The sequence below is a fragment of the Ornithodoros turicata genome, chromosome 2, assembly GCF_037126465.1.
Source record: "Ornithodoros turicata isolate Travis chromosome 2, ASM3712646v1, whole genome shotgun sequence".
Taxonomy (NCBI): domain Eukaryota; kingdom Metazoa; phylum Arthropoda; class Arachnida; order Ixodida; family Argasidae; genus Ornithodoros; species Ornithodoros turicata.
This window is the reverse complement of record NC_088202.1, coordinates 25,160,968-25,188,666: the sequence shown is the minus strand read 5'-3', so window position 1 is coordinate 25,188,666 and position 27,699 is coordinate 25,160,968. Positions and strand designations below refer to the sequence as shown.

The 27,699-nt window shown below is 47.0% G+C and overlaps 1 protein-coding gene across 1 annotated transcript in view; it reads right to left on the bottom strand.

The window, feature by feature from the left end:
* LOC135385246 (uncharacterized) overlaps positions 1-27,699 on the bottom strand; it is a 76,904-nt gene that overhangs the window by 28,335 nt on the left and 20,870 nt on the right. Inside the window, exons 5-8 of the mRNA XM_064614450.1 lie at positions 14,365-14,682; positions 13,938-14,065; positions 4,024-4,204; positions 600-752 (exon numbers count right to left, since the gene is read on the bottom strand). Coding sequence (XP_064470520.1) covers positions 600-752; positions 4,024-4,204; positions 13,938-14,065; positions 14,365-14,682 — 780 coding nt within the window. The remainder of the gene's footprint in view (positions 1-599; positions 753-4,023; positions 4,205-13,937; positions 14,066-14,364; positions 14,683-27,699) is intronic.

Here is a 27,699-nt window from a genome sequence, read left to right as displayed (position 1 = left end):
AATTCCTTTTTTTTTTTTCGGCTGGGACGCGAGGAACCAATAACCGCCTTCCAGCATGCGTCTTGAAGCGCCTTCCCTTTGCGTGAGATGAAATTCGGCATGGCGGTCGCTGTAAACTTAGAGCACATGGCGGTGGCATGAAGATGAACGATTCATTAAATTTCCTTCAAACTGTCGACAATTTGTCTGCTGTGCGAGACACAAACGCGAAAAGAAAGCTTTCTGTTACAGCACTTCGTGGACAAGGAAATCACAAGAGACGCCTACTGGCTGACCCTTGCATACCCGCATATATGTGATCGCAGCGGGCCACTTGTGTTGCACACATACAGAGGCGGGGTTCTGCACGTTACGAAACGCAGTATAGCGTGAACCAAGCTTTAGTTGGTGCGGCGACACTATGCAATACTCAGCGCTACCATACACGAGGTCTGCAAAGAAATATGAAATGCACACCGTTTATTTACGCTTTACGCACACGTTTGTTTAGATATCTGCAAAGACGAATTATTTAGAGAGATGCAGAAAAAAGAAAAGACACAAATGGAAGCGATCGCTCACCAATTACGCCAATGCTCACCAATTACGCCAATACTCACCAATTTCTGTGTCCTGAGCAACAATCCACACAGTCTGATTGGCAATCGTGATACTATCACCGAACATATCCAAAGGCACTTCAAAAGCTTGCTCAGTCGTATTTAGCGTATGGTCATTGACTAACTTGATTTCCTTGGTTGGTGGAGGAGGTCCTAGAAATATAACTTCATTAAAGAGCCGTGCAAACAGAATATTTCGCCTTTATTTCCCGTTAGCACCTCCAAGCACGTAATTGCCTTGCAACGTAAAACCGTAAATTACGAATTGTGATTACCTCCAACCAGTTGTGGCTATTCGCGGTGTACAAAAGTGGAAATATTGACAGTAGGGAACGGTAGGGACAGTAGGGCGTTTACAATGTGCACGTGGAAGTCTTCAAGGGGAACTGTTCCCATATACGGGGTGTTTCCTTTTATCTGCAACAAATTTTCATAAAAAGGGGAGTTGCATTAGTACGCTTTGGATTACCCGACGGGGTCGTATTTATGCTCACGTAGTAGACTAATTAACATAGATATTTTAATCAACGTTTTCATTATTGACTTGAGGGAGCACATTGCAATTGTAATATTAAAGTCTGATCTTCACATGATGCGCTCGAACCACTGACGAAGCACGTAAGTAATCGCAGCGCGCGCCACAGACCTAATTGTTTCAGCTCTGCCGTCTGTTGCGCACCTCAAGTGGCCGGCAGAAGTGCGACGGTGACGTCGATGTCTCCGCCCTCACTTAAGGCTGGTTTAGAGTCCGACGTAGTTTTCGCCCATGGCCGCCCGCGCTGCGCGCCGACAGCCAGCGTTCGCTACGCCACGCTTTCTCATCCTGCCGGGATTATAGTCGGACGCGATTCGGTGCAGCGCAACGCAAACAGCGTCGGAGATTTTCACATTCCGTAGTGGGGAAGCAGTCATATCTGTATCTGCATCCTGGTATCCGACTAAAGCCAATCCGTGTTTCCATCGTTGGCAGTGTTATGTTTGTGTTACTGTAATACGTTTGGTACCCCCAAACACGAACACCGAATTAAATAAGGAAGTCGCACGTCTTTCCAGTTGCTCTCCTTGTTTTGCTTGTATCTCTAGCCCATCCGTCGTTTATTATATAGGCACGGATGTTCCTTCAAGTCTCGATCAAAACCTCAATGGGCGACGACATGTTGGGAAATGCTAGTCCCACGCCATGCACAGCTCACTGGCCACCGCCACATGTAGTGCACTGTTCTACTCCCCCGACGGCGACTGGAGTAGTCGCGCGTTGAGGCCGCGCCGCGCTTCGTCGAGAGTCGTCGAACTATGAACTCACCAGCGACGGCTCGCGATGCTCGGCGGTGCGACGCGCGTAGTTACGCCCCGCTCCGTCGGACTCTAAACCAGCATTTAGCGTCACAGAAAAACGTAATTTTTCACGATCTTTGTTTCGTTTTTTTTTTTTTGCCTGCAAAAGGCTTAGCGCGTCACCACTACATATCAGCGCTTATCGTACCGGGGAAGGGCAAGTCCTGTGTCCGTCAGGATGAAATGACAGATACACACAAGCGACTGCGAACGCGTGAAAGAACGAAAGGAAAGAAAGAGAATAACAAAACAAAGATAGTGAAACATACCGCGATAAGGGTGTGCTAACATCGCGATGACGTTTCTCTGTGACTTTAAGTGAGGCCGGAGATATCGACGTCACCATCACTCTTTTGGCGATCACTTTCTGTTTCCAGCGGACGGCCGAGGTGAAATACTTAGGTCTATAGCACGAGCTGAGATTACTTTAGTGCTTCATCAGTAGTTCGAGCCGATCATGTGGCCATCAGGCTTTAATATTGCAAGTACAATGTGCTCCTTAAAGTTAATAATTAAGAAGTTGATAAAAATATATCTGTTAATTTGCCCTAATTGAGCAAACATTTGGTTTCCTAGTAGCAGTCCCGTCGAGTAATCCAATGACAAAAGTAAAACCGCCCTAAGGCAACTCCCCTTTTTCTGAGAATGTGTTGCATATAAAAGGAAACACCCTGGATAGACTGGATAGATCTCAAGCTTGAGCAAAATCCTATCGCAGTAAGCTATACTTAAAGGGAGACTCCGGGACAATCCGAAACTATTATAATGGCTGTGTAAATATGTCCGATACATTCTTCCAAAATGAGAAATACAGTTGGTTTGGCAATATGGGACTCATTAGTTGCCAAAAGAGCTGGGAAGCTCAAAACGAAACCGAAACTTCTGAAGGTTCCCTCTAATACCTCCTGTACCATGCGTGACGTCACCGGTAGTCTCGTGCGGGCCACCGGCTGTTTTTCGGGCACGCGCTTTGTAACTTCTTCGTGTCGCGTGGATGACCAGTCGTCTGCTTCTTCGATTTCGTTCTAAAATATTCGCCAGTAGTAAAAGCAAGACCTACAGAAAGCCGTACATCAGGAATACCGGTGAGGTGAAGCACAGTGTTGCTTGACTGCTTTTCCGTGGAGGAGCGCCTGATCACTCGAAGCAAAATATTCATTTCCTAATCATCTGGGCCACTTGGGGATGAGAAATTGCACTCACAGAAATATCATAGGGTACGGATTGATGTCGCACTGTTACTTCAACACGTTTTTGATGCGGAGTTTCCCTTTAAGGAGCTTAACGTACAACGTCTGAGCTTTATTGCTGGACAATTTTATGTCACGCCACGAATGCAAATGTGTTAAAAACGAAACTCGTTTTGCATTTGTCGGCAACAGTGAGGCCGCACGCTCTGGAGGATATATATAATTGGGTGTTTACGTCGCGAGACAACTGTGATCATGAGCGACGCCACAGCGGTCGGTCTGTGGATTGCTTTTGCCCACCTGAGGGTTCTTTAACGTGCAATGAAAGCTCGCTCTGGAGGAGTTGAACTTTAATGAGCCTATTCCCTCGTCTCAGTGACCTGGTGATTCGTCAGTCAACACTGCGTACTGTGTTGTAAATTCAACGTTCGTGTCACTAAAGTCACAAAAAAGTAGTCCTGGAAGTACGCCGTTCAGGCCCTGCGCATCAGTATAGAGTCTGATAGGTGTGTACCAGAATAATTGACACGACTAAATCGGATGACTCCCTGTTCTTGGTTGTAACAGATGTCGTGCTTCGTTATTTTTCATTTAAATTTGAAATACGTAGTTTGCCTTTCATGGCTATAAGAAAGCAAGCGGCATTACTCCTCTGCCGCGCATACAGCATGACAGGAAGACAACGACGGCATTTCTGTTTCCTTCGGGCGTCTTTCAGAAACTATGGTGGGCTATAGAATGAACCCACCATACAGAAGCTCAAGAATCACTAATGTAGCTCAGTGTTCGTGTTCACCTGAGTCATTTCAAATGTGTGGAGCGGGTATATACGCAAAAAAAAAGAAGACATCTAGGTTTCAACCGAAGGAACAAATGCGAATAAAAATTTCTTTGCTCACGGACTATGCATCCTGCGAAACCAATGCTTGCCCCAAACGGGCCAACATCCTTGTAGTGAGGGTAAATTTCGACGTTGTAGTCCACTCCTCCTTTGAGTCCCCGCAAGGAATATGCGCAGTCTTCTCCACGGCACGAAGCTTTGATGTCTACTTCATGGGATTCCTTTTCGTGGCCCCTTTCCTGCAGACAAAGATCACAGTCTCAAGAATGCAACGGTCACGCGTTAATGAGGGACATAATTCTAGCAATGCGTGTGTGTTCTTCGCAAACATGTGTCTATCTGATCACACTTATTTGAATCCGCCTGTGAATTTACCACAGAAAGGGATGATTCTTAAAAGGGATCTAAAGGGGCGGGGGGGCGGGTCTCATAGGCTACGGAAAGCAGGTATATTCTGTGCTCAATGCTCATCATTGCGAACGCACTCGCAATCCAACGAAGAATCAGAAGCGCTCGCAATTTCGCTATGCGCGGGTCGGGTCTGTGGATTAATTTTGCCCACCTGAAAGTTTTTTTTTTTTTTTAACGCGCGCCGTGTTGAAGGTCCGAACTGAGCGAGAAAGACACCAACCACTCAAGGCAGTGGTTCCGTCAGCTGGGGGTCACTTCTTCCCCCCCCCCCTCACCGTTACTGAGCGGGGTGTTTATGGGTCGTCTTCGTTTGCACGCATCTGTGACTTGGAGAAAGGTCCGAATCGGGTTTCTTTTGGGGGGATTTTGGTGTTCCAGATGTAACTGGCGACGGACAGGCAGACACGATTCTACCTCGCTGCCGAGCAGACGATCGGTTTATGTATTTCGCGCGCTGATTGTGAGGTGTGTGCAATGAGGTGTGTTATGCTGTAAATGACAAATGGATACGAGATAACGCATAGATTTTTGTTTTAAACAATTGTCTTACTAGAAACCGTCTGTTTTGTCTGGAATAGCATCGTGGAACGTAGAAACAGGAGACTGACTTCATAATCATGTAACAGCGATATTATAACCGTCCCAGCATTACTCTAGCTTCTGTTGTGCACGCATCTGCAATCGGATCCATACAGCTCCGCTCTCAGTTGGTAGGGCTTCTCAAGGTGACTGTGTAGCCTCGCAAAGTTTTGTTTTATGAGCCTTGGCTATAATTTGTGTATTTGATGACGTTCATGGACAAATTATGTCCCTGTTAGCTCGCATGTCAGTATGAGCGAAAGCTTCCGCTACTATAGAATAATGGCATGCGACCCGGCGAGGTGTATCCCTACGAGGAGCTCGGAGCTCTCATTGTACCGCGTTCATTAGACAAAATAATGGGAGAAGGGGCAGTTCCCACCATATATTCCCTGTGTCAGTTGGATCCGCTGGGCAGACGTCTCCGTGATGTTCTGCGTCGATTCGGAGGAAGGAAATAGGAACCTCCTAATTAGCACCTTTATTCATGTTGTAATTACAAACGGCGCAACGGCTGAATCTTGTCCCTTTCGCATTACTGTCATGATGACGGAACATTTCATCTCGCCAAGATAAATTGTTGCACTTTAACGAAAACAGGGTGCATTACGAAACGATGAAAACATGACCGACCAGGCGACGAATTCCTCCGACACAACGGCAGGCGATGTCAGCCAAATGAAGCGGGGACATATTGAATTCAGATACACACCCTTTTGCAAAAAAATGAGGAACACGACACGACGATGTTGGGCTCTACGGCAATACGCTGACGTGTTGAGTGAGAATTTTCCACCTGCCTTGCCACATGACATGAGTGTACTCGCTTTAGCAGTCTCATTAGACGATAATAATTCGGGCCGCTACGTCGCGAGACCAGAGCATCAAACAGATTTTGTTTTCCGGTTTGGTTCGGGTTCGGGTCAAAAGGTTCGGTTCCGGTTCAGCTCCAGGAGGACACACATATCGGTTCCGAACCTGTTCACTAATCAAGGTATATGCCCTAAAATGAACTGTTGGAAAGTTGCGAAAGATTTACCACCGCGGCTCTCGCAACAGATTATCAAACATAAGGAACGTGATAATGCGTGATGTGTAAATGCTCCTTCAATGCGATGTACACTGCTATAAACGCGCGCTTCTTTCCGCTATTACTTTTACAGAAATGCAGGTGCTCATTAAACTTGTAAGGTTGAAGCTATGTACTCGTAAGTAACGTAACTCTATTTCGTGATCACATACGCACAGCGATACAGACGCGTGTCGCCCCCTAACGAGTAAAATGAATGAAGCTTTATTGGCTGAATAATAACATGCCTTCGCAGAGAGCTAGAGCACTGCACGGGCTGGGCCGGGCTTTGCGTTTTTTATGCTGGCCTGGGCCGGGCTCGGGAGTCAGCCACCGGCCCGGGCCGGGTACGGGCTTGACAACGCCGACCATGGTCGGGCATGTACGCGAAAATATTTGGCGAGACTGGACAGCTGAATTTTAATGTCACTCTCTTATTTTTCATTGGGTATGGTGCATCATGGTGTTCTCATCTGAGAACTATCACTTTTTATATGTGATCATGCTTATTTCGTGTAATGAGTCTGGATTTCACACGTGCACTCACACACATTTGGGGACGTTTGGTGTGGCGAGCGCGCTGAGCAAGTCCGGCACGAGGGTCAGTTAGGTTAGGTGTTGGGACATATTTTGTTCCCGCGAGAGTCCTGTACGAGGGTCAGTTATAGGTTAGGTGTTCTGACATATATTGTTTGCGTGAGAGTTCAAGAAGGGGGAATAACACCGGTGCATGCGCAATAGAGCGGAAATGAGTCTGTCTTGATCCGCAAGGTACATACATATTGCCCACGAACCACTGCGCGCTGCCTTCCCAAGCAAGCAAGCCCCAAGCACACAGCGGCTTGCCGGCAGAGAAACACAGCCAGTAAAACACAGAGCGTACCTCCTCACTCTCCACCAATTAGCTGCGTCCTTTTCCTCGCTGCGCTGTGCTCTTTCAATACGCGGATTTGAAGGGAGACCAGAGCATAGCGCACGTCAAAAGAACCTCAGGTGGTCCAAATTATCCGCATTCCTACCCTGCGGCATGTGCAACATGTGACCACACTGCGCAGACAAACCTTACGTGTAACATCACAGTACCACAGTACCATTTGTGCTCTTAACTAAATCTAAATACGCCTCCGAGCCTCGAGAACACATACAGCAGAGGCGGGCTGGGACCGGGCCTGAGCATGGAAACAGGCGGGTACGGGTTGTGCCCGGGCAGCCGGAGCGGGCTCGGGCCGGGCCCGGGCCTGAAAATGAGGCCCGTGCAGTGCTCTACTAGAGACATCCAAAAGGCAGAAGGCCCGTACACGGAACAAACATCAAAGGCGGAAGAAAGACACAATAGAATAAAATAACCTGCGAAGAACCCGCTCAAGTTGCCGAATACTGGAAGCCAAGCGGGACTCTGCTGGGAGGAGGTTCCACAGTGAGGGGGCCTGCATGAATAGTTTTGAAGGTGAGCCTGCGGTACCTATTAATCGTTGCTCCAGTTCGAAGGGATGCTGTCGACATTTTCGTATATGACGCTCAGGTAAACGCAGTTTTCATTAGTGCAGTCTCAGTGCCATAACTAAATTTGCCTATCCAACTGCTCTTTCGAAAAAAAAAAAAAAACAAGGTACACTAACAAAAGTGACTTTGCCATGACCACCCATGACTGCCAGAACCTACAGTGCCAAGCGTGTGTCCAGTGTGGGCTATAGTCTCCGACACAAGAAGCACATATTGAAAAAGAGTGACCTTGTGAGTGTTTCCTGATTGGGCATGAATGCACTGAAAAGAGTTCCTGGGCCCAGCACGCGCCTGTATAGTGCCTGAAGACGACCAGCTGTACAGGAACTGTTCAAGTATTCCCGTGACGCTGTAAGCAGCTCTCCGCAACTCCCCATAGAGCCCATAGTATAGCTAAATTCACACAACACTGGGCACACGACCAATGAGAGTGCAGCGATTGCTTCCTCAATCCTCCAATCAGAAGTCTTTCCGTCCGGCTCGCAGCCCGACCGGTTCTGGCTGTTGCTGACTTCTGCTTTCCATACTGGCCTGTACCGCTAACCCCTAACCTCTAAGTCTACTAGCTTTCATGCACGTCGTAAAGTTATTCCGTGATTCCCAAACAACTGTGAAAAGTGTCGTAATGAACAAATTTATTTATACTTTTTAGGGGCAGGTTGACACATATACATGCACTGAGCGTACTGAGTCCATTGCGTAGCGCTTCCTAGCGCACTGGAACAAAGTTCAAACTTGCAAAATACGCATATCGACACAGCTTATTCCCAGCAACGAACAACTGTCACATACTTGCGCACAATCGCTTGATCATCATGTCCTTGCCTGCTACACGTCAACCATAAAATGCTGCTTCATTAATCATATTTTCTTGTCACCGCTATGCAGATCTGACGGCGCTCGAACATGTTCATCGAGCCAGAATTCACGACAACACTTTAGTTTCAAATCCGATTGGCTCTTCGTAGACCGATGCTTGTGGCGAGAAACAGTACAACACGATCAAAGGCACCATAATACACGGATAAAACGGCGATCGGCGAACGCACTTGTCTCCCAACGAAAGACACCGCCAACGCGCCCACCGTTCAGATTTCAAATGAAACCGCCGAAGGAGAACGCAGCACGCAGGCGAGGAAGCGCGAAGTACCGTTTTCAAATTCTGGCAACCAATCCGGACACGCTTGTGGCGTCCGACCAATAGAGAGGCACGGATTGCTTCGTGCGCAGTAACACGCATTTTCATACAGATTTTGCGAGAGCTCTGGGGGGCTGCTGTAAGTGACGACTCTCCTTGACTTTGCTGACAAAGAGCGAGGGAGGCACCGCCTCCAAAATGCGCTCCAATAGGAGGACTCGGAAGGCGGAGCGCTGCGGCGTCTGCTCTTGCCTAACAGATGACGCACCGGTAGGGCTCGGCTCGGGATATGTGAGCCGCTGTCGTCTGCTTCTTCCGATAGAGCTACGACCTTGAAGCTGACCCGCAGCCGCTCGGTAAGGTGGTGGTGGTGGTGATGGTGAAAGGGCTCGCCGTTGTCGGCCTCACGTATGTGGGCAACGTCACGACTGACGCCGTGGGGAAATGTGGACGCGCTCGGTAAGGGCACGTGTGGTCGCGGTAACCTAAATGGACCATTTCCGACAACGCGTATGCGCATGCCCACCCCTTGAGTCCGACATCTTTGAGTGGAAAACATCGCTATGAACCCACCTGCGGGAAACTGTCATGTTCATTGTGGGGAGATAGTCGGTTTCAAGGTTACGCTGACGTTTGAGGTCTGGTAAGGAGTACAATGCGCTTTCACTCTTTCCGCATTCTTCTTCCAATCTTCTCTTGCTACTTTCCCACGCAACGTGCCAGTCCGAAAAGCGCGTCCCCATTATTGGGGGTGTAGCAGCCCCAGCGGTGCTATCATCATCCTCGTTCATCATCTCGCGCCCGCGTAGCCGCGGAAAATAAATCAGTTGGGCTCTCGCCGTCAAACCAGCCGGTTCTCTTTGTCTCTCCTTCCACTTCGAATTGCCTTCTACCAAGACTCAAGCAACCCCTTCCTCGCCATCTTGAGGGACTTCCCGCAGCTAACTCGCCCCCCTGACTGGACCCAGCCCGTGAAGCACAGCGTGGTTCATCATATCGAGACCACAGGTCCCCCGGTCTTCACTCGTCCCCGCCGTCTTCCGCCGGAGAAGATGGCCATTGCACGCGCAGAGTTCGACCACATGCTGGAAATGGGAATCATCCGCCCATCCTCCAGCAGCTGGGCGTCGGCGCTGCACATGGTGCCTAAGAAGACCGGCGACTGGCGCCCCTGCGGGGACTACAGAGCCTTAAATCGCGTTACCATCCCCGACCAGTACCCCATCCCCCATGTCCATGACTTCACAGCATCCTTACATGGCGCTACTATATTCTCGAAGCTGGACCTCATACGGGCATACCATCAGATCCCCGTTGCCGAGGCAGACATCCCCAAAACGGCCATAACGACCCCTTTCGGGCTCTTCGAATTTCCACGGATGCCATTTGGCCTTCGTAACGCAGCTCAATCGTTCCAACGGTTCATCGATCGTGTCATCCGTGGCCTGCCGAATGTCCATGCCTACATCGACGACATTCTTGTGGCCAGTCCAACACCCGAACAGCACGACGCCGACCTGCGCCAGCTATTTTCCCGCCTCACCGATTTCGGCATAATCATCAACGCTAACAAGAGCGAGTTCGGCGTTCCCGAATTGGACTTTCTGGGCCATCACATTTCCTCGGCTGGCATTTCTCCTCTACCATCCAAGATCCAAGCGATCATAGATTTTCCGCAACCCACCAACTTGCAGCAGCTACGGACATTTTTGGGGATGACCAACTTCTACCGCCGCTTCATCCCGCACTGTGCGGAGACATTAAGACCACTCGAATCGTTCCTGTCCATCAAGCGCTCCGCCACCTCGTCTCTGTCCTGGACCGCTGACAGTTCTGCCGCATTCGCCAACATCAAGGAAGCTCTTGCTAACGCCACCATGCTGGTGCACCCGGTACATGGCGCACCAACCGCCCTCATGGTGGACGCTTCCTCCACAGCCGTAGGCGCGGTCCTCCAGCAGAGGATCATGGATTCTGGATCATGGCAGCCCCTGGGATTCTTCTCCCGCAAGTTGCGTCCACCGGAAACGCGCTATAGTACCTTCAGTCGGGAGCTACTCGCAATTTACCTTAGCGTCAAGCACTTCAGACACTTCCTCGAAGGCCGTGCTTTTTCAATTTTTACGGACCACAAACCGCTCGTCTACGCATTCCGTTCTTCCGGAGCCAACTACTGCGGTCGTGAGCAACGACATCTTGCCTTTATCGCAGAGTTCACCTCAGGCATCCGCCACATATCCGGCCCCCTCAACCCCGTTGCCGACGCCCTCAGCCGCGTTGACATAGACCTCTCCGCCCTTGAGTCCGCGCCGCCTGCACTTGACCAGCTAGCCGAACTTCAAGCCCAAGACGAAGAACTGAAGTCTCTGCGATCGGCGGCGTCGACAAGCTTGATTCTTGAGGACGTAACCTTCCCCGAAGCTCGTACCCCAATCTGCTGCGACGTTTCCCGTGGCACTCCTCGACCATTCCTACCCCCTGCAGTACGCCGCTCGGTGTTTGCTCCCCTCCATTCTGTGGCGCACCCCGGTATCCGGGCCACGCAACAGCTAATTTCTTCCCGTTACGTCTGGCCTGGTATGCGCGGCGACGTCAAGCGCTGGGTTCGCTCCTGTCAAGTTTGCCAGAAGTCCAAAGTCACCCGGCACACAACTTCGACCCCTGGTCGATTCCTTGAACCGGACATCCGTTTCGCGCACATCCATCTCGACCTCGTCGGCCCTCTGCCTCCATCAAACGGATTCCGCTATGTCCTCACGATGATCGACAGGTTCTCTCGATGGCCGGAAGCCACGCCTATTGTTGACATCTCCGCTACTACGGTAGCAGCTGCCTTCGTCCAGACATGGGTCGCCCGGTTCGGCGCGCCTGCTACCATTACAACGGATCGAGGCCGGCAGTTCGAGTCCCGTCTTTTTGCAGAGCTCGCCGCCCTACTGGGCGGACACAAGACCCGTACCACGGCATACCACCCCCAAGCTAACGGAATGGTGGAGCGCCTCCACCGAAGCCTTAAGACTTCCCTCAAGGCCACTACCACATGCCCTTGGACTGAAGCACTACCTCTCATACTCCTGTCGCTACGAACAACCGTCAAGCAGGACCTCCAATGTACCCCTGCTGAACTTGTCTACGGGACCACGCTCCGTATTCCCGGCGCCTTCTTCCCACCTTCTGCCCCGACCACTCCAGTCGACATAACTTCCTATGTCGACCGACTACGGTCCTGCCTTGCCGACCTCCAGCCCCGTCCCCCCAGATCTAGCACCCGCCCGTCTTACCAGCACCCTCTCCTGCAGACGGCTACCCACGTCTTTGTCAGGCACGACGGGGTGCGCAAGCCCCTCCAGGCCCCATACGACGGACCCTTTCTGGTCGTGTCCCGTAGCCCCAAGCACTTCACCGTCCAGATAGCCAACCGCACGGAAACGGTCTCACTTGACCGGCTCAAACCGGCTTTCCTGGACGACCCAGTCGACGCGCCCCGGCTTCTACCACCGACTGTTGATTCTACTTCTACCACAGACGCCCGCCACGCCCCTCAACGACGTGTCCGCTGGGCCTCTCCGCTACTTCACCTCATCAACCGCTACGCTGAGGGGGGAGCCATGTAGCAGCCCCAGCGGTGCTATCATCATCCTCGTTCATCATCTCGCGCCCGCGTAGCCGCGGAAAATAAATCAGTTGGGCTCTCGCCGTCAAACCAGCCGGTTCTCTTTGTCTCTCCTTGAGTTCCAACAGGGGGAAAGACACGACGTTCGACATTCAGTCGCCAAGGGCGACGCGAATATGGAAATGGTCCATTCCGATGACGCGGCGATACTGCGTAGTTTTGACGATTATGCCTTATGGATGTGTCATTACCAAATTTTTTGCCAGTTCGAGGTTTCGCTCCGCTCTTATGCGTTGGACATTGCCTCAGCTCACGAGAAAGAAAAAGAATGTTGCTGGTTTTGTTCTACTCCTCGCACTGACATAAATAATTTAAAATAATTGTACTGTGTGTGTGTCTTTTTCTTTCTTTTTGTAAGTAGTTACGGAAGTTTTTTAAAAGGAAAGAAATGTTGCAGTTTGTTCTACTCCTCGCACAGAAATAAATAATTTGAAATAACTGTACTGTGTGTGTCTTTTTTTCTTTTTCTTTTGGTAAGTAGTTACGGAGGAAAATTGTACTGTGCGCGTGTGTGTGTGTGTCTTTTTTTTCTTTTTTTGAAAGTAGTTACGGAAGGTGTCCGCCCGTTTGGTCGAACGCCGCTTGGTCGAACGCCGCTTGGTTGAAAGCCGTTTGATCGAAAGCCGTTTGTTCGAAAGCTGTTTGTTCGAAAGACGTTTGTTCCAAGGGTAGTTCCCACTTGAATCAGAAGCAGACAAAAGAGGGCACAAAATTCACGCAGCAGCCGCGTGTTCCGAAAAAAATGGTCCCGCGTCCGGAGTTTTTCTTGCTTGCTTTTGACTAACGGGGTTCACAACAGCCTTTAGAGAATAAATGGTGTAGCCTAGCAGCATAGCGCTCGCATGTATCCTCGCAGCTAGAGATTGTTTACGCTGTGAGCGCGAACAATCTGCATACGTGTTTTGCTTCCGCTCTACGTTGGTTTGTCTTTATTATTATTATAGTTTTATTACCTTGTCCATAAACAGCGCGATGGCCTTCTAATAGTCTTAGTTCACAGTTTTATATTTCTGACGACATTACGCGACAGGACAGCCGATATGAGGACAGCTGACTTAACGCGCGAACAGAGGCCTGACCCGCAACCCCTCCAGATCGTCTCCAACACTTCAAAGAGCCTGGGGGAGAAACGGAAGACAACGTCCCTTCGTTGCGCAACCAGACCCTGAGCCGTGTACAAAAAGGGAGACTGGCCACTGGGAGGAGCCCGAAAAAGAGGCTAGACCTGTCAGTCGCAGTTCCGCGCCTCTCACAGGTTTGCTTTTTACAACGACGGCCGCCATAACACCTGTCCACCCACAATGACGACGAAGGCAAAAACACGATGACGTGGGAATTTCGTGAGGGAAATTTTTCACATTCATTCATTCACATCCGGGGTGAAAAAAAAGTAACATGCCTTCGACGTAATTTATTTGTGGATTGATGTCCCCGTGACACGCGTTATGGTGAGAACCTCGTTGTTTGTTTCTTCCTCCAATGGTTCATAGCACGGCTTTCACGATAACATTGTAGTATTGACAACCAAAAAACTAAAAGTTAAAATACATCTGCTTAATTGGGCCATGGGTACGTAAACAAATGCAATGCGAAACTGACCGTCCTTCGAATGACTTCCAGCCGATAGGCTTGAGGGATGTCTTTCGCATCAAGCGGCAGTTTCCAGGTCAAGTCAATGGTGCTTGCGCTTGCACAGTTCGCCTCAAAGTTTCTTACAGAATGCAATGCTGCGGAAAGACAAGATAAATAATCGATTTGCTAGAAAATGCTTAAAATTTGTTAAAAACTGGACTTCATCAAAGAGAGAAGATCTCCTACAGAGTACAGACAGCGCATTAGTTTGTGCTACATAGGATATTGCACAGCGCCGTAGAGAACATGATATCAGAAGGGAAAAAAAAACGTTTTATCAAATGGCAATTGTCGAACAGTCACTCTACGTATGAATTATACAAACAAATAATTGCTGTTCAAGCAGACTCTCTCCTTATCTCTCTCCCTTATTTTCGACCGAGCTGGCACTTACCGTGAGGCGCTGCCTTGAAGCACACAGACGCGTAGCCCCCATCGAGTTTCTTCCTCGCTATGTAGTCCTGGTTGAAGGCTACTACCCACACCCAGTAAAACTGAAGAGGTTCTAAGTCCCGGGCAAGGAATTCAAGCTTCCGTGTCTCGGAAGAACCAGCGCACTTGATATACGGTCTATCGTCGCACGACTTGACTTTGCAGACCTGATACTCGTATCCGTCGAGCGGACCGTTCGGTGTTTCTGGCGGTTCCCATTCCAACATCGTGCCATCCTCTCTGATTTCAGTCACCCTCAAGTTCGTTGGCGCTGTAGGTGCTGTAAACGAGTTTCATTTAATGTAAGTGTAATGCAATACATATGCCACTAGCTTCGTTTCTCCATAGAAAGTGGCGCATTTTTCATTATGTGAAGAAACAAAAATGAAAAACAACACCGCACTTACGAAGTACGTTATGACTCGAGTCGGTGATGCACAATGTGCTCCAAATTCGTATCTTTATTTATATAGATAACTTTACGCTTCAGTGATGGGAAACTAAAAAAAAAAACATTCGTTTAGTGAACACGTTTAGCGTGATTTCTCCACAAGTAGGAGGCATGTACCTTATCTCTATAACACACGGTCTAACTACTAAGCACAAGTTTCTTCATATCAATTACCAACTTTCACCACCACAGAATGCCTGACTGCGACAACACACCACAAAACGTGTTTCATTGACCATTTAAGTAAAACTTTCTGCTCTTTCAAAGTTCAAATTGTACAGCATGCTCAAGCCTACAGTTTACAGCATACAGCTTAAAGGTCAGCTACGCCGATTGCCCGATGTGTTCAAATGCTTGTGATATTCGGAACGAGTACATCCAACAGCCCCCGAAACGCACCTTCGTTTCTCAATTTTGGCTTCCTATCACGAAAATTAATTAATCAAAGAAACCAAAACAAGGCATTGGCGCAGCAATTTTTGTGACGTAGGTGTGGAAAACGTGACCCTCCTAAGTAGGTGGGGTGCTTCTGATTGGATGAAAGTTGAGGCTTTCTCTAACTTTCTTGGCGGCTTCCCCCGTTTGCGAGAAAAACCAGTTATGGCAATGGGCTATGCGGTTCCGTCCCACCGAGGTAACGACAGAGCGATTGGACGATGGAAGCAACTACGAACTCTTCTCAGCATTCTCGACGCGAAAATGTTTTCACTTCAACTAGCATTCCCGTCAGCCCGTTTATCGTTTTACTATAAGTTTGGAAGTTCCATACTATAGCAAGTATATGGAAGCGATTGAGCAACAGCGTGGCCAGCTGTGACCTGTGAGTTATGTGAGCACATACCCGTAAAGCAAGAATCTACTTTGTGTACGCAAATCGTGCGATTGTCATACTTGTTAAACGACATACAGGGTGTCCCAGCTAAATGCGAACAGATTTCTTAAAAATATATATGTCACTTGTCCGAGATGAAGTCAGTTGCAATATAGCATATGCTGAAGGGCACTCATTAAGTGGGCACCAGCAAACTACTAAGGCAATGTAATAATTAACTTTCAATAATGAACTTTGTTATTATAAAAGCTACTAAGTTGTCCCAATGGGAACATCTGGTCCCATCGGTCACCTATGCAGTAGCCGTTCTCAGAACAAAAATCCGTGTGATAGATCGTCCGCAAAAAATTCGTGAAGGAACACGTTTTTTTTCTTTATTTTGTTCCTTGCGCATCTTCGGAGACGCGTGTTTCCTTCACCAAAAATATGAGAGAGTGAAAGAGCACACTGTCGCCTCTTGCGCCCTGGAAAACAACTAAAAGAAAACAGAAAATGCAACCCAAGATTAGGGCAGTTCCGATAGCGTCACCCAATATATTCGTTTTTTTGTTGTTGTTGTTTCCTCAAGTTAAGGTTCATTTTTGACGCATGAGGCGGCACTGTGCTCTATCACCCTCTCACATTGGGAGCAGTGAAGGCAAGACGCGTCTCTGGACATGCGCAATGAACAAAATAAAGCGAAAAATGGTGTTCCTTTGCGATTTTTTTGTGGGCGATCTAATGGACGGACTTTTGTTCTGAAAGCGGCTACGGTAATAGGTGACCGAAGAGACCAGATGTTCTCATTGGGACAACTTCGTAGCTTTTATAATTAACTTAGCGCCACAGAAAAATGTTATACGCGATTCACGAAAATCCTTATCGTGCTATGTTTCACGACCGTTGTTAAGTTTTTCTTTTTTCTTGCAATGAACTTTGCGCATCACCACTAGATATCAGGGCTTACCGAACCGGTGAAGGACAAAAGCAGCGATTGAAGCCAGCGGAATGAAATTAGTGATACGGCAAGTGACTGCGAACACAAGAAAGAAGAAAAGAAAGCAAAAAAGAAACACAAAGCAAAGATCGTGGAAGATAAGGGTTTGCCTGGTATGACGTATTTCGGTGACGTTAGGTGAGGGCGGCGATGTCGACGTCACTGTCGCTCCTTTCCAAATACTTGTGTTTTGCAGCAGACGACAGAGCTGATATAGTAAGGTCTGTGGCGCGCGCTGCGATTACTTTTGCGCTTCATCAGTGGTTCGAGTGGATCGTGTGGAGATCCGGCTTTGATATCACAGTTTTAATGTGCTCCCTAAAGTCAATACCTTACAAAGTTGATCAAAATACCTCTGTTAATGTGTCGCTACTTGGGAAAAATAAGGGTTCCTAGTAGCAGCCCGTCAAGCAACCCAATGACAAAAGTCAAACCGTCCTAAAGCAACTCCCCTTTTATGAAAATTTATTGCAGATAAGAAGATGCGTAAGGAACAAAATAAGACAAATATGCTGTTCCTTCACGAATTTTTTGCGGACGGTCTATCGAACGGATTTTTGTTCTGCAAACGGCATCGGTGTCAGCTGACCGAAGGGACCAGATGGTCTCATTGGGACGACCTTGTAGCTTTTAGAATTAAAAAAGTTAATTAACGATTTTTAGGTTGACGACGGTTGAGCCACAGATGGCCAAGAACGTCCGCCGTCACAGAGATGAAGGAAATAAAAACAGGATGTCTATGCCTTTGTTTTTATGAAAAATCTGTAATAAAAAATGACACCCTGTATACACATAGACGGTGTCTCAGCTAAATTCCCGTGATAAATAATTCGCGAACTGGTGCACCAGTCGAAGGACTTTCTTTTTTACAAGTGTCTGTCCGATACCGTCTACAACCTGCGCACCGTGTGAATGAGTTGGAGCCGATCATTATTAAAATACAAATTCGAATGAGTTTTGTGAAAAAACATAACTTCTAAAGCAGGGCGCTGTCGGCACTAAAATGGGTACCACCCCTTTTGGGGCCTTCAGTGGACCCCTTTCAGAGAAAAATCTGCCAACGAAGCGGGTCATTTGTAGCAGTAATTAATTGCTTTTGGTCTACATATTTTTGTCGCGGCTGGTAGGGTCGAAGTGCAAAAGGACGTAATTCATCGGTGGACATGAGTATGGAAGAACGTCCTTTTGTGCTTCACCGTGACCAGCCACGACAAAAGTATGTAAACCGAAAGCAATTAATTACTGCAACAAATGACCCGCTTCGGTGGCAGATTTCTCTCGAAGAGGTGTCCACTGAAGGTCCCAAAAGGGGTGGTACCCATTTCAGTGCCGACAGCGCCCTGCTTTGGAAATTATGTTTTTTCACGAAACTCATTCGAATTTTTATTTTAATAATGATCGGCTCCAACTCATTCACACGGTGCGCAGGTTGTAGGCGGTATCGGACAGACACTTGTAAAGAAAGAAAGTTATTCGATTGGGGCTCCGGTTCGCGAATTATTTAGCCCGGGGATTTAACTGAGACACCCTGTATATATTAGACCTGTGTAATCTATATGGACCTTCAACGTTGGTTTGGCCAGGCTTCACCCGTGGCTCTCAGTGAAAATCGAAATACAGTTGACAAGAGATATGCAGCGCGGAGAAACTGTTTATTTATATTTTTCCGAGAACCATGCACTGTGCCAACTAATATATTGCAAAAAAATATAAATATGGTTCCTTGCAGCCATGCGGATGTTAGCGGATTAATGGTGATCAACAACCAGAGGTAGATGCAAGCGGGTTAGAGGGGACGGTTGGACGATCGACCGTCCCAAAACGCCAGTTTATATATTTTATATTCTTCTATCCTCACCATGGACCCGCCACTGCGAACCGCACCCAGTGTATACCCAGGGTGAGAACACAAGCGTACACGACTGCAGCCGCTTCCCTGAAACTCTGAATTACCATGTATCAGAAAGCAATGACTAGACACTTTCTAGAAATTATGTTGGGACCCTTCCATTATTCTCATTCTTGAGAGCACGCTGGCTGCTGTTGAGTTCATGAAAGTGATATTTATCAACAAGAGGATGGTTACATATCAAGCAAGCTGGTGATAAGTATTCATGATACGGAAACCCCGAGATGAGGGACAAGAAGGGATATACACACACACAACGTTGGGAGATTGTGTACGCCACTTCCTATCTCTCGTCTCAGGTTTTTCAATAGGACCTTCATTATGTTTCTATGTAGAATTGTGAAGGGACAACCATGCACTACACTGTTTATAAAACACAGTAATGTTCTTTGTAACAACGAAGTCATGGAAGGTTCACACTCTCTTCGAGCATACTTATGGTGTATGTTAATCCCTTTGGTATGTCATAGACATGCCGTGGAGGCTAGTACATGGTTAGTGCTGTTCAAGAAGCAGACAACTATTTGTCATATCGTTAGAACCCAGTTTTTTAGGCACACACCCACACAACAAAAAACAAAAACAGACATTTTTCAGTGATGGAAGTGCTGCGACATTTGCGCCAAACTGCGCCAATCACGGGGTGCTGCGCCATCCTGCGCCGTAGAGGGTGTTTTTGCTGCATTGGCACGAAAGTTGAGCCAACGCGCGGAGCAGTCCACGGAGGTCGCACGGATCACGAGAAAACGAAACCCGAAGTAAACGACGGGAACCAACGATTGACCAAATTTAAACGTGAGAGGGAGCCGTCGCAGCGAGTGACTAGCCTGATAATCGGCAACGAGGTCGGTTTCCACACGCCACTTTGCACTCTAAAAGAAAAAAAGGGAGTAGCGAAGGGTCAAATGCGCGCTTTACCCCCTTTGCACATGGTCTTTGTAGTTTTGTAGCTTTTCGTTTATCATTTTCGCGAGACGTTTGCGTGAGGATAGCAACAGTGTCACTCTGTTTGTCAAATACAAGTCGTCGACAAAGCAAAATCACAATGGGAGGCGATCACCGTGCAGATGACGTGAAGGAGGCATTACGGGACTCAAGCTCTCGATACCGTAATGGACAAACTGCTGATTCAGGTAAATGGATCTCTGATTTCGTTGTATTGCACGCGTTTTCTGCGCTTCTTTGCACAATGAATACACGGACAGTTGTGATGTGTGGGGAAGTGTGTGTGTCTAAGGGTATACGCTTTATGTTTGATGTGCTTTCGCATTGCTTTGTTGTTGATAACGAGCTGTGTGGCGTTCGCCTCCCGCAGAAAAGTGCATACATTGAAAAGGAACACCATAATTATTTGACTGCAGGTAGCAGCTGTGCCACACTCGCATTTGGGATGGTCGTGGGACAATGCAAAGGAGAGAACACGTCGATCGTACAAACGCACAGGCTTATAAAATCTTGAAACAGTGTCGCGTCTGCCTGCATGTTGCTGTGTCATTGAGCATACAAATCAGTTGTCTTTTCTCCCCCCGTTTTTCGAACGTGCTTGTCACTGTGGTCTGCCTTTGCATTATTCAGGTGAAAGGCAGAGTGGTTGTGGAATTTCCGTAGTTCAACGCAGGACGGAATTTTCACATAATGGCTGATTTTTATATAATACAGTTGCTAGAATAGCAGAATCTTAATGTGCAGATCGAGTGATTCACCACGTTCGCAGGTTCGCGCCCAGAATATAAGACTTGTGCTTTGTGATACTACAGACTCGCACAGAGTATCTCAACGTATAGAATATCACCAGGTAGAATATAGAGATAGATAAAAGAGAGAGATAGAGATGGAATGTCTCTCCAATATTGAATACCTGTCGAGAAAATGCAGGCAAGTTTCCCCTCGACTTCACAGTATGTGTGTACCTCACTGTGGTGTATTTCATGGAAACGATACATGACAGTACTAGTTGACTACTAGTTGGAATGGCGCCTGCATCCCTGCATCTCCCGTACACTCTTAGAAATGAACTTCAGTGCATAGCTCGCGCTTAGCTAACCATCATCTCGAATGATATCGTTATCTGCCCTGATTTGTTGGAAACGGGAGGCGTACGCCTTTTTGTGACACTTATGCTGTTCATAAGTGTCACAAAAAAGGCGTACGCCTCCCGTTTTCGACAAATCAGGGCAGATAACGGTATCATTCGAGATGGTGGTTGGCTAAGAGCGTGCTATGCGGTGAAGTTCATTCTTAAGAGTGTACATCTCTGCCCGTATCCCTGCACCTCTTTTCTCTGAGATGGTTGAATTCCCTGCTGTTCGCACGGTCAGCATTTTATGTTTGTATTATTGTATTTGGCCTTTGCATAATGTGGCATCACAACCTCATGGCAGTGGATACAGCTATGTTATGATTTTGTGCACGTTTTGTTCTTATAGAAAGTTTGTTTCTTGTTTGTGCGTGAAGCATGAATGTCTGTTCAGTATACAGCTTCATGTGAGCTGTACTTCAGAACACCGCATCAGCTGAGATTGCGTATTATATCTTCATGCATTAAGCATCCCTGTCTTTTTCCAGCTCCTTGCCTTTGTAATGGAAGCACAGCAAGCGTGTGCCAACACCCATACATGGGAGGAGGGAGCTGGAGCCATGGTTTCGTTGCTGTTGACCTTGGCACCCGCTTTGAACAACTTAGATGCATATGTAATCCTCACCTCATCACCCTTCTACTCAAGCTGTTAAGATAATTCTTCGGTACACCAGAACCATCTGAAAACCTGCTTCTCCCCAGTGGTACGCCTTCTGCTGCGGTTATTTATGAAGTTGTCTGCTGGTCAGAATGCAGTGGTTCTGTATTGAAGGTATGGCACTGCACAATCTCAATTTATTGTGTAAATTACAGGTGCGTCACTTCAGAATATTTAGTGGCCATTGTAATTTGCCCATAGCATTAGGTGCCCTGGTCAGTGCTATGTTCCGCCTCCTGCCACCACTGCTAAGAGAGAAGACAGATGGAGTCATCAAGAAGTTGGTAAGCAGTGTTCTTTGTGCTGTAGGTCTATTTCGTTGTGAAGGAGTGGGTGGGTCTCCAAGATATGTGGAAGATTTATACACCTATCTGAGCCATTCTGCAACCTCTGTCATAATGAACATGAAGGCGCATACTGAGATTATGCGCAAACATGCATACATTAGGTTAACATAGAGGGTTTTTACTGAATACAGATATTTATTTGCAGATAAAGAGAGAGATAAAATTATTTATTCTAGGTAGATTCTATCACTGCCCCTAGGTTACTGGAACTGGACCTTACAACTGAAGCTGTACGATATCGGACTTAGCCAATTAGCTAAATGTTTGAATTATTCATTTTAGGAGTAGGTAATGTTAGGCTAGAGTTGGAATACTCAACTGGGCTCACTACAGTCAACATGCACCTTGGGAGGTCACACTAAAAGTTTGTTTGTGCTACAGTACACATTTATGTTTTAATATGTAATGCAAATGTAATGTAATATGTAGTGCATATACAGGGTGTTTCATGTAAAGTGATAAAAAAATTGGAACTGGAAACGTAGGCGCTGGAGGATTGCGGTGCTTTCGGTAATTACCAGTTCTGGAAACTTTTGCCACAAGGCTTTGGACAATTTTTAATTGCAGGAAATTTATTTTTAGCCAAGTGAACTTCGAAAATTGCCAAGCGAACCTCACTTTCTTTTTACAGAAATACGAAGAATTGAAAAAAACAAGCTTCCCAGAATTAAATATTTTTCAAAACCTTCCTGAATGGTGACAGAAGTTTCCAGAAGGTAATTTACGAAATTAACACGATCATCCGGCAAGTACGTCGCTACGGTGGGCTGCAGTCCAGTGATGTGATTCCTCCGCCAATTGCGCCATACAGCCAACCCTGCTACATCCTACTACATTGTCGTAAAATATCAGGAATCTGCGTCAGGCCTGCCCAAGCATCCACTTGCGCTCTTAAAAGCGAAGGGAAGCGGGAAGCCTCCAGCTGAGGCCCTCTGCTATTTTAGCGCGTGCCTAGTCACCGGGTAGCGCTACTTTAGGTAGCGCAAGTCATCGCGGGACAGAAGTCGCGTGTCCTATTTTTACAGTTTCGCTTGTGTTTTGCAGACGTTAGTCCTGTATCCTGCCGTTAGGAAACTCTTTCCTGACACGTGTTGTTTAAAGCGTGCAACTGCGTATGAGTTTGTCTCCTACCTGTTGGGGCCAGGCAATAGTAAAGCGATAGATGTAAGATCACTATCACCCTTTCTTTCATTTTTGAAGTCATTGCTGCTTCCGTGCTGTGTTTCCGCTACTTATGGCGTCTCTAACGCGATAACGCAAAAGATTTGCGGAAACGCTCGTAATAGGCGATCAATTAATTGGGTTAAAGGTATTGTGGCACGAGAAGCTTGAAATAAATATTGGTCATGTTCAGCCTAGCACTACGTGAAAGCACAGTGCACAAACTGAGTGCGAAAATAACTAGAAAAGATAGCATAGTGTGTAGAGCACACATAGTACTTTTTCACCAGTAAGCTAGCTTTGGCATTTTCTTTGACTATTTCGTTTATATTTGGCATTGCGGCTGCAACATATCGGCAGAAAATGACTAATGGGAAAGTATTGGCAGTTATCTATATTCTATTGCTTCCTGTACTTCACCTGGAATTTTCGAATATTTACACCGCTCTTTCGCCGTTACGAACACTGGTCTATTTTTTTGTCATTAGAGGAAACCTACTTCAACTGATTCCAGTACATGACAATCGCTACAAGGCGATGGGTTTCGGGTTCGATGACCACATGCACGTCTCTCTTTTGAAAGTATATTAAAAATAAAGTATATAGGGTGCGCCTGATGATGTAGCATATTTGATCAAAAGCACCGTTTTTTTGCTTGAATAGTTTTTTTTTCCTGCTGCAGTAGGTTCTCTAAAGTGGCTTGGGTCAATCACATCACTGCAGTGCTGATGAGAAACATCCTCATTTTACCTTATTTCATTCAAATATCAACAGCAAATACTATCTCAATTTTAACCGCTGAGTTATCGTATGCATTTTCCGCGGAAGCGATAGAACATATGAAATTATATTATTATCTGATAATGTGGTATTGTTTTCCTGGCACTCTTCATAATTTCACTCTTAAAATACTTTACTTGCAGAAGCGGGGAGTAGCTCATGTGTATCCTACAATCATCCATCACACAGCAGATGACCTGCAAATTTCTGCATCATTCTCTGTTTTGACTGAAGGGTTCATGGTCGGGCATCCTGCATGGAGGACACATCGGCATTGCTGGTCGCTATCTTCTTTACCGTTAACGTTGTGTACAGTCCTGCAGCATTACTAATTAAGTGTTACATTAACGTGAACTCACTGTTCGGAGATTATACAGATTGAAGCTTTGCACAAACCTCATAATGTACATCGATGAAGTACTACTAGTTGCCATAACTAGTTGCTGTGCTTCATTAATTTCCATGTAATGCTCCATCGTAGAGGGGGTTGCCTCGGAAAGCCTGCCCCCTATTCAGTATTTTGCGTGCTACAGCTGTGTGACAAACGCCTCTGATGTTGCAAGAACACAACACCTATTGTTGTTATCAGGGGGGAAACTGGGAATTAATTTGGAATAGCGGCAAAACGTTACTCGAATGTATGAAAGAGCGTACAGAAAGAGAAAGATTTTGAAGACAGTGCGTAAGTGTTGCTAAACTTATACATTAACAATGGCAGCATCAACGGAACGTATGCAAGTGTTACTTGAATTCTGGCGACGGCATCACCAGCCAGCTCATCAGCAAGACGTTCGTGCTGTTGCCAGAAACCTTTTTCATTCCATTTTGCGCATTTTTAGGCAGCTTTTCATATCGAATCACATTCCAATTGTTCTCTCCGGTAATGAAAATTCGTTCTCTGTTAGTTCGGAAATCCACAGGTAAGCAGGACGAGCAGGAAGCAGTGGAGCAGGAAAAATCGAGTTTTGGCGCAGCTTCGCGATCCGCCATCGGAGGGCCTCGGGCGTGTATGGTTACTAATTTAGGATGTGGAATGAGCGATTTTTCACGTTAATTTGTTTCATTATGTCTTGGACAATTTTCCACTCAATTTAGAGGCGCAAGATGGGGAAGCCACGATCCTAACCTGCTTCTGAGGGGTCAGTGCATAGCGGGCATGAACTGCGTGTCCACATACGCAATGTGTTTCGTTCTCTAAGATTCTAGCGATCCTCAAAGGTAACAAGTTACTGTGACCGTCAAAAATAGGTCTAAACGATATCTATGCGGAAACACAGCACGGAAACAGCAATGACTTCAAAAATGAAAGAAAGGGTGATAGTGATCTTATATCTATCGCTTTACTATTGCCTGGCCCCAACAGGTAGGAGACAAACTCATACACAGTTTCACGCTTTAAACAACACCTGTCAGGAAAGGATTTCCTAACGGTAGGATACCGGACTAACGTCTGCAAAACAGAAGCGAACCTGTACAAATAGGACACACGACTTCTGTCCCGCGACGACTTGCGCTACCTAAAGTAGCGCTACCCGGTGACTAGGCACGCGCAAAAATAGCAGAGGGCCTCAGCTGCCCTTCGCTTTTAAGCAGGGCTTTTGAAGGGAAGGCCTGACGCGGATTCCTGATATTTTGCGACAATGTAGTAGGATGTAGCAGGATTGGCTGTATGGCGCAATTGGTGGAGCAATCACATCACCGGACTGCAGCCAGCCGTAGCGACGTACTCGCCGTGTGATTGTGCTAATTTCGGAAATTACCTTCTGGAAACTTCTGCCACCATTCAGGAAGGCTTTGAACAATTTTTAATTGTGGGAAACATATTTTTTCAATTGAACTTTGAGAATTGCCAAGTGAATCTCACTGTTTTTATTTGTACAACAGTATCGCAACAGAAATAGCAAAAAAAAAAGTGAAATTTCTGCTTTATCCCCGCTGGCTCAATTGTCGCAAAGGAAAGCGCATGGAAGATGCGGGGAGAGGAGTAAGTGACCCCCTCTTGTTTTACCTTTCTTTCCCCCGCATTGACCTTGATGCTGGGGACAACCGTCTTATCAAGAATCCAAAGCAAGTCTTATCACAAAGAACGTACAGGTTGGGACAAAAGTTTACGGAACACGCTAGCGGTGAACTTTTTCTTCGGTGCGACACCCTAGCGGCTGCCGGAAGCGGGTGAGTTCACTGTTTCGGAGGGGTAGAAGGGTGCGCTGTTAGCGACACACAGCGGTAACTTCCACTTCCGATGCACACCCAAGCGACACCGGAACTATCACTGTGTGCCGCTAACAGCGCACCTTTCCACCCCTCCGAAACAGTGAACTCACTCGCTTCCGGCAGCCGCTAGGGTGTCGCCCCGACGAAAAAGTACGTCGCTCGCGTGTTCCGTAAACTTTTGTCCCAACCTGTACAACAAATGAAGGTGGGGACACTTCCTCTTGGAGACCAACATTACACACACGCTTCTTCGCACAAATCAAGCAGGCGTGGCCACGGAGTAAGAAGACTAGGAGATGAAACTTCACTCTCTCCCGCGACCAGAGAATGTACGAGGAGCCCGCGCTCGGCGGCCCGGCCCGCATTGCCATCTGTTGCACGAGGACGCAGAATTTCCGAAGCATGCGGTCACGTGATATTGTCGCTTGTCCGGCGGCATGACTAGAACACGTGAAGGCACGTGAATTAAACGCTAGAAAAGAAGAAGATGAAACTCTTACGCGATCATAGTGATCCTGTCGTCTGCTCAACAGAACCGAGAGAGGCAAGAGAACGAAATTGTTTCCGTCGGTTTCGCTAAACAAGAAGTGCTACGTAGTTGACAAGCGTGACATTTATTGCCAAGACAAACATCGTTCACGTTCATTAGTTTGTCATCATCCGTAGAGGCTGCCGTACGACTCGCGAAAAGCACTGCTTTTCCCATAGCCTTCCATGTAAAGGCGCAAAATGGAAGACAGCGCCGCCGTGCCATCTGTCGCGTAAAGTCAGCAGCTGCCTTTTTACCCTCCCCCAACGTGACAGTCTCTGGTCGCGCGCCGGCGCTTGCTTCTATAGGCAGTTTCACCTCCTAGTCTTCTTACTCCGTGGGCGTGGCTAACGCATCACTTTTACCTCTTTTTTTTACGATTTTGAGTTGCAATACTGTGCATAGTTTTTGTTGGGTCTGTTGCGCGCTTATCCGTGGAGGACTTCGTATTTCTGTAAAAAGAAAGTGAGGTTCGCTTGGCAATTTTCGAAGTTCAATTGACTAAAAATAAATTCCGTGCAATTAAAAATTGTCCAAATCCTTCTTCTATGGTGGCAAAAGTTTCCACAACTGGTTATTACCGAAAGTCCCGCAATCCCCCAGCGGCTACATCGCCAGCTCCAATTTTTTAGCACTTTACATGAAACACCCTGTATATGCACTACATATTAAAACATAAATGTGTACTGTAGCACAAACAAACTTCTAGTGTGACCTCCCAATATGCATGTTAACTGCAGTGAACCCAGGTGGGTGCTCCAACTCTAGCCCAACATTACCTACTCCTAAAATGAATAATTCAAACACTTAGCTAATTGGCTAACTCCGATATCGTACAGATCCAGTTGTAGGGTCCAATGCCAGTAACATAGGGGTAGTGATAGAATCCACCTAGGATCAATAATTGTATCTGTATCTTTATCTGCAAATAAATATCTGTATTCATTAAAAACCCTCTATATTAACCTAATGTATGCATGTTGGCGCATAATCTCAGTATGCGCCTTCGTGTTCATTATGATAGAGGTCGCAGAATGGCTCAGATAGGTGTATATATCTTCCATATCTTGGAGACCCACCCACCCCTTCTCAACAAAATAGACCTACAGCACAAAGAACACTGCTTACCAACTTCTTGATGACTCCATCTGCCTTCTCTCTTCGCAGTGGTGGCAGGAGGCGGAACATAGCACTGATCAGGGCACCTAATGCTATGGGCAAATTACAATGGCCACTAAATATTTTGAAATGACACACATGTAATTTACACAATAAATTGAGATTGTGCAGTGCCATACCTTCAATACAGAACCACTGCATTCTGACCAGCAGACATCTTCATAAGCGTGATGAGGTGAGGATT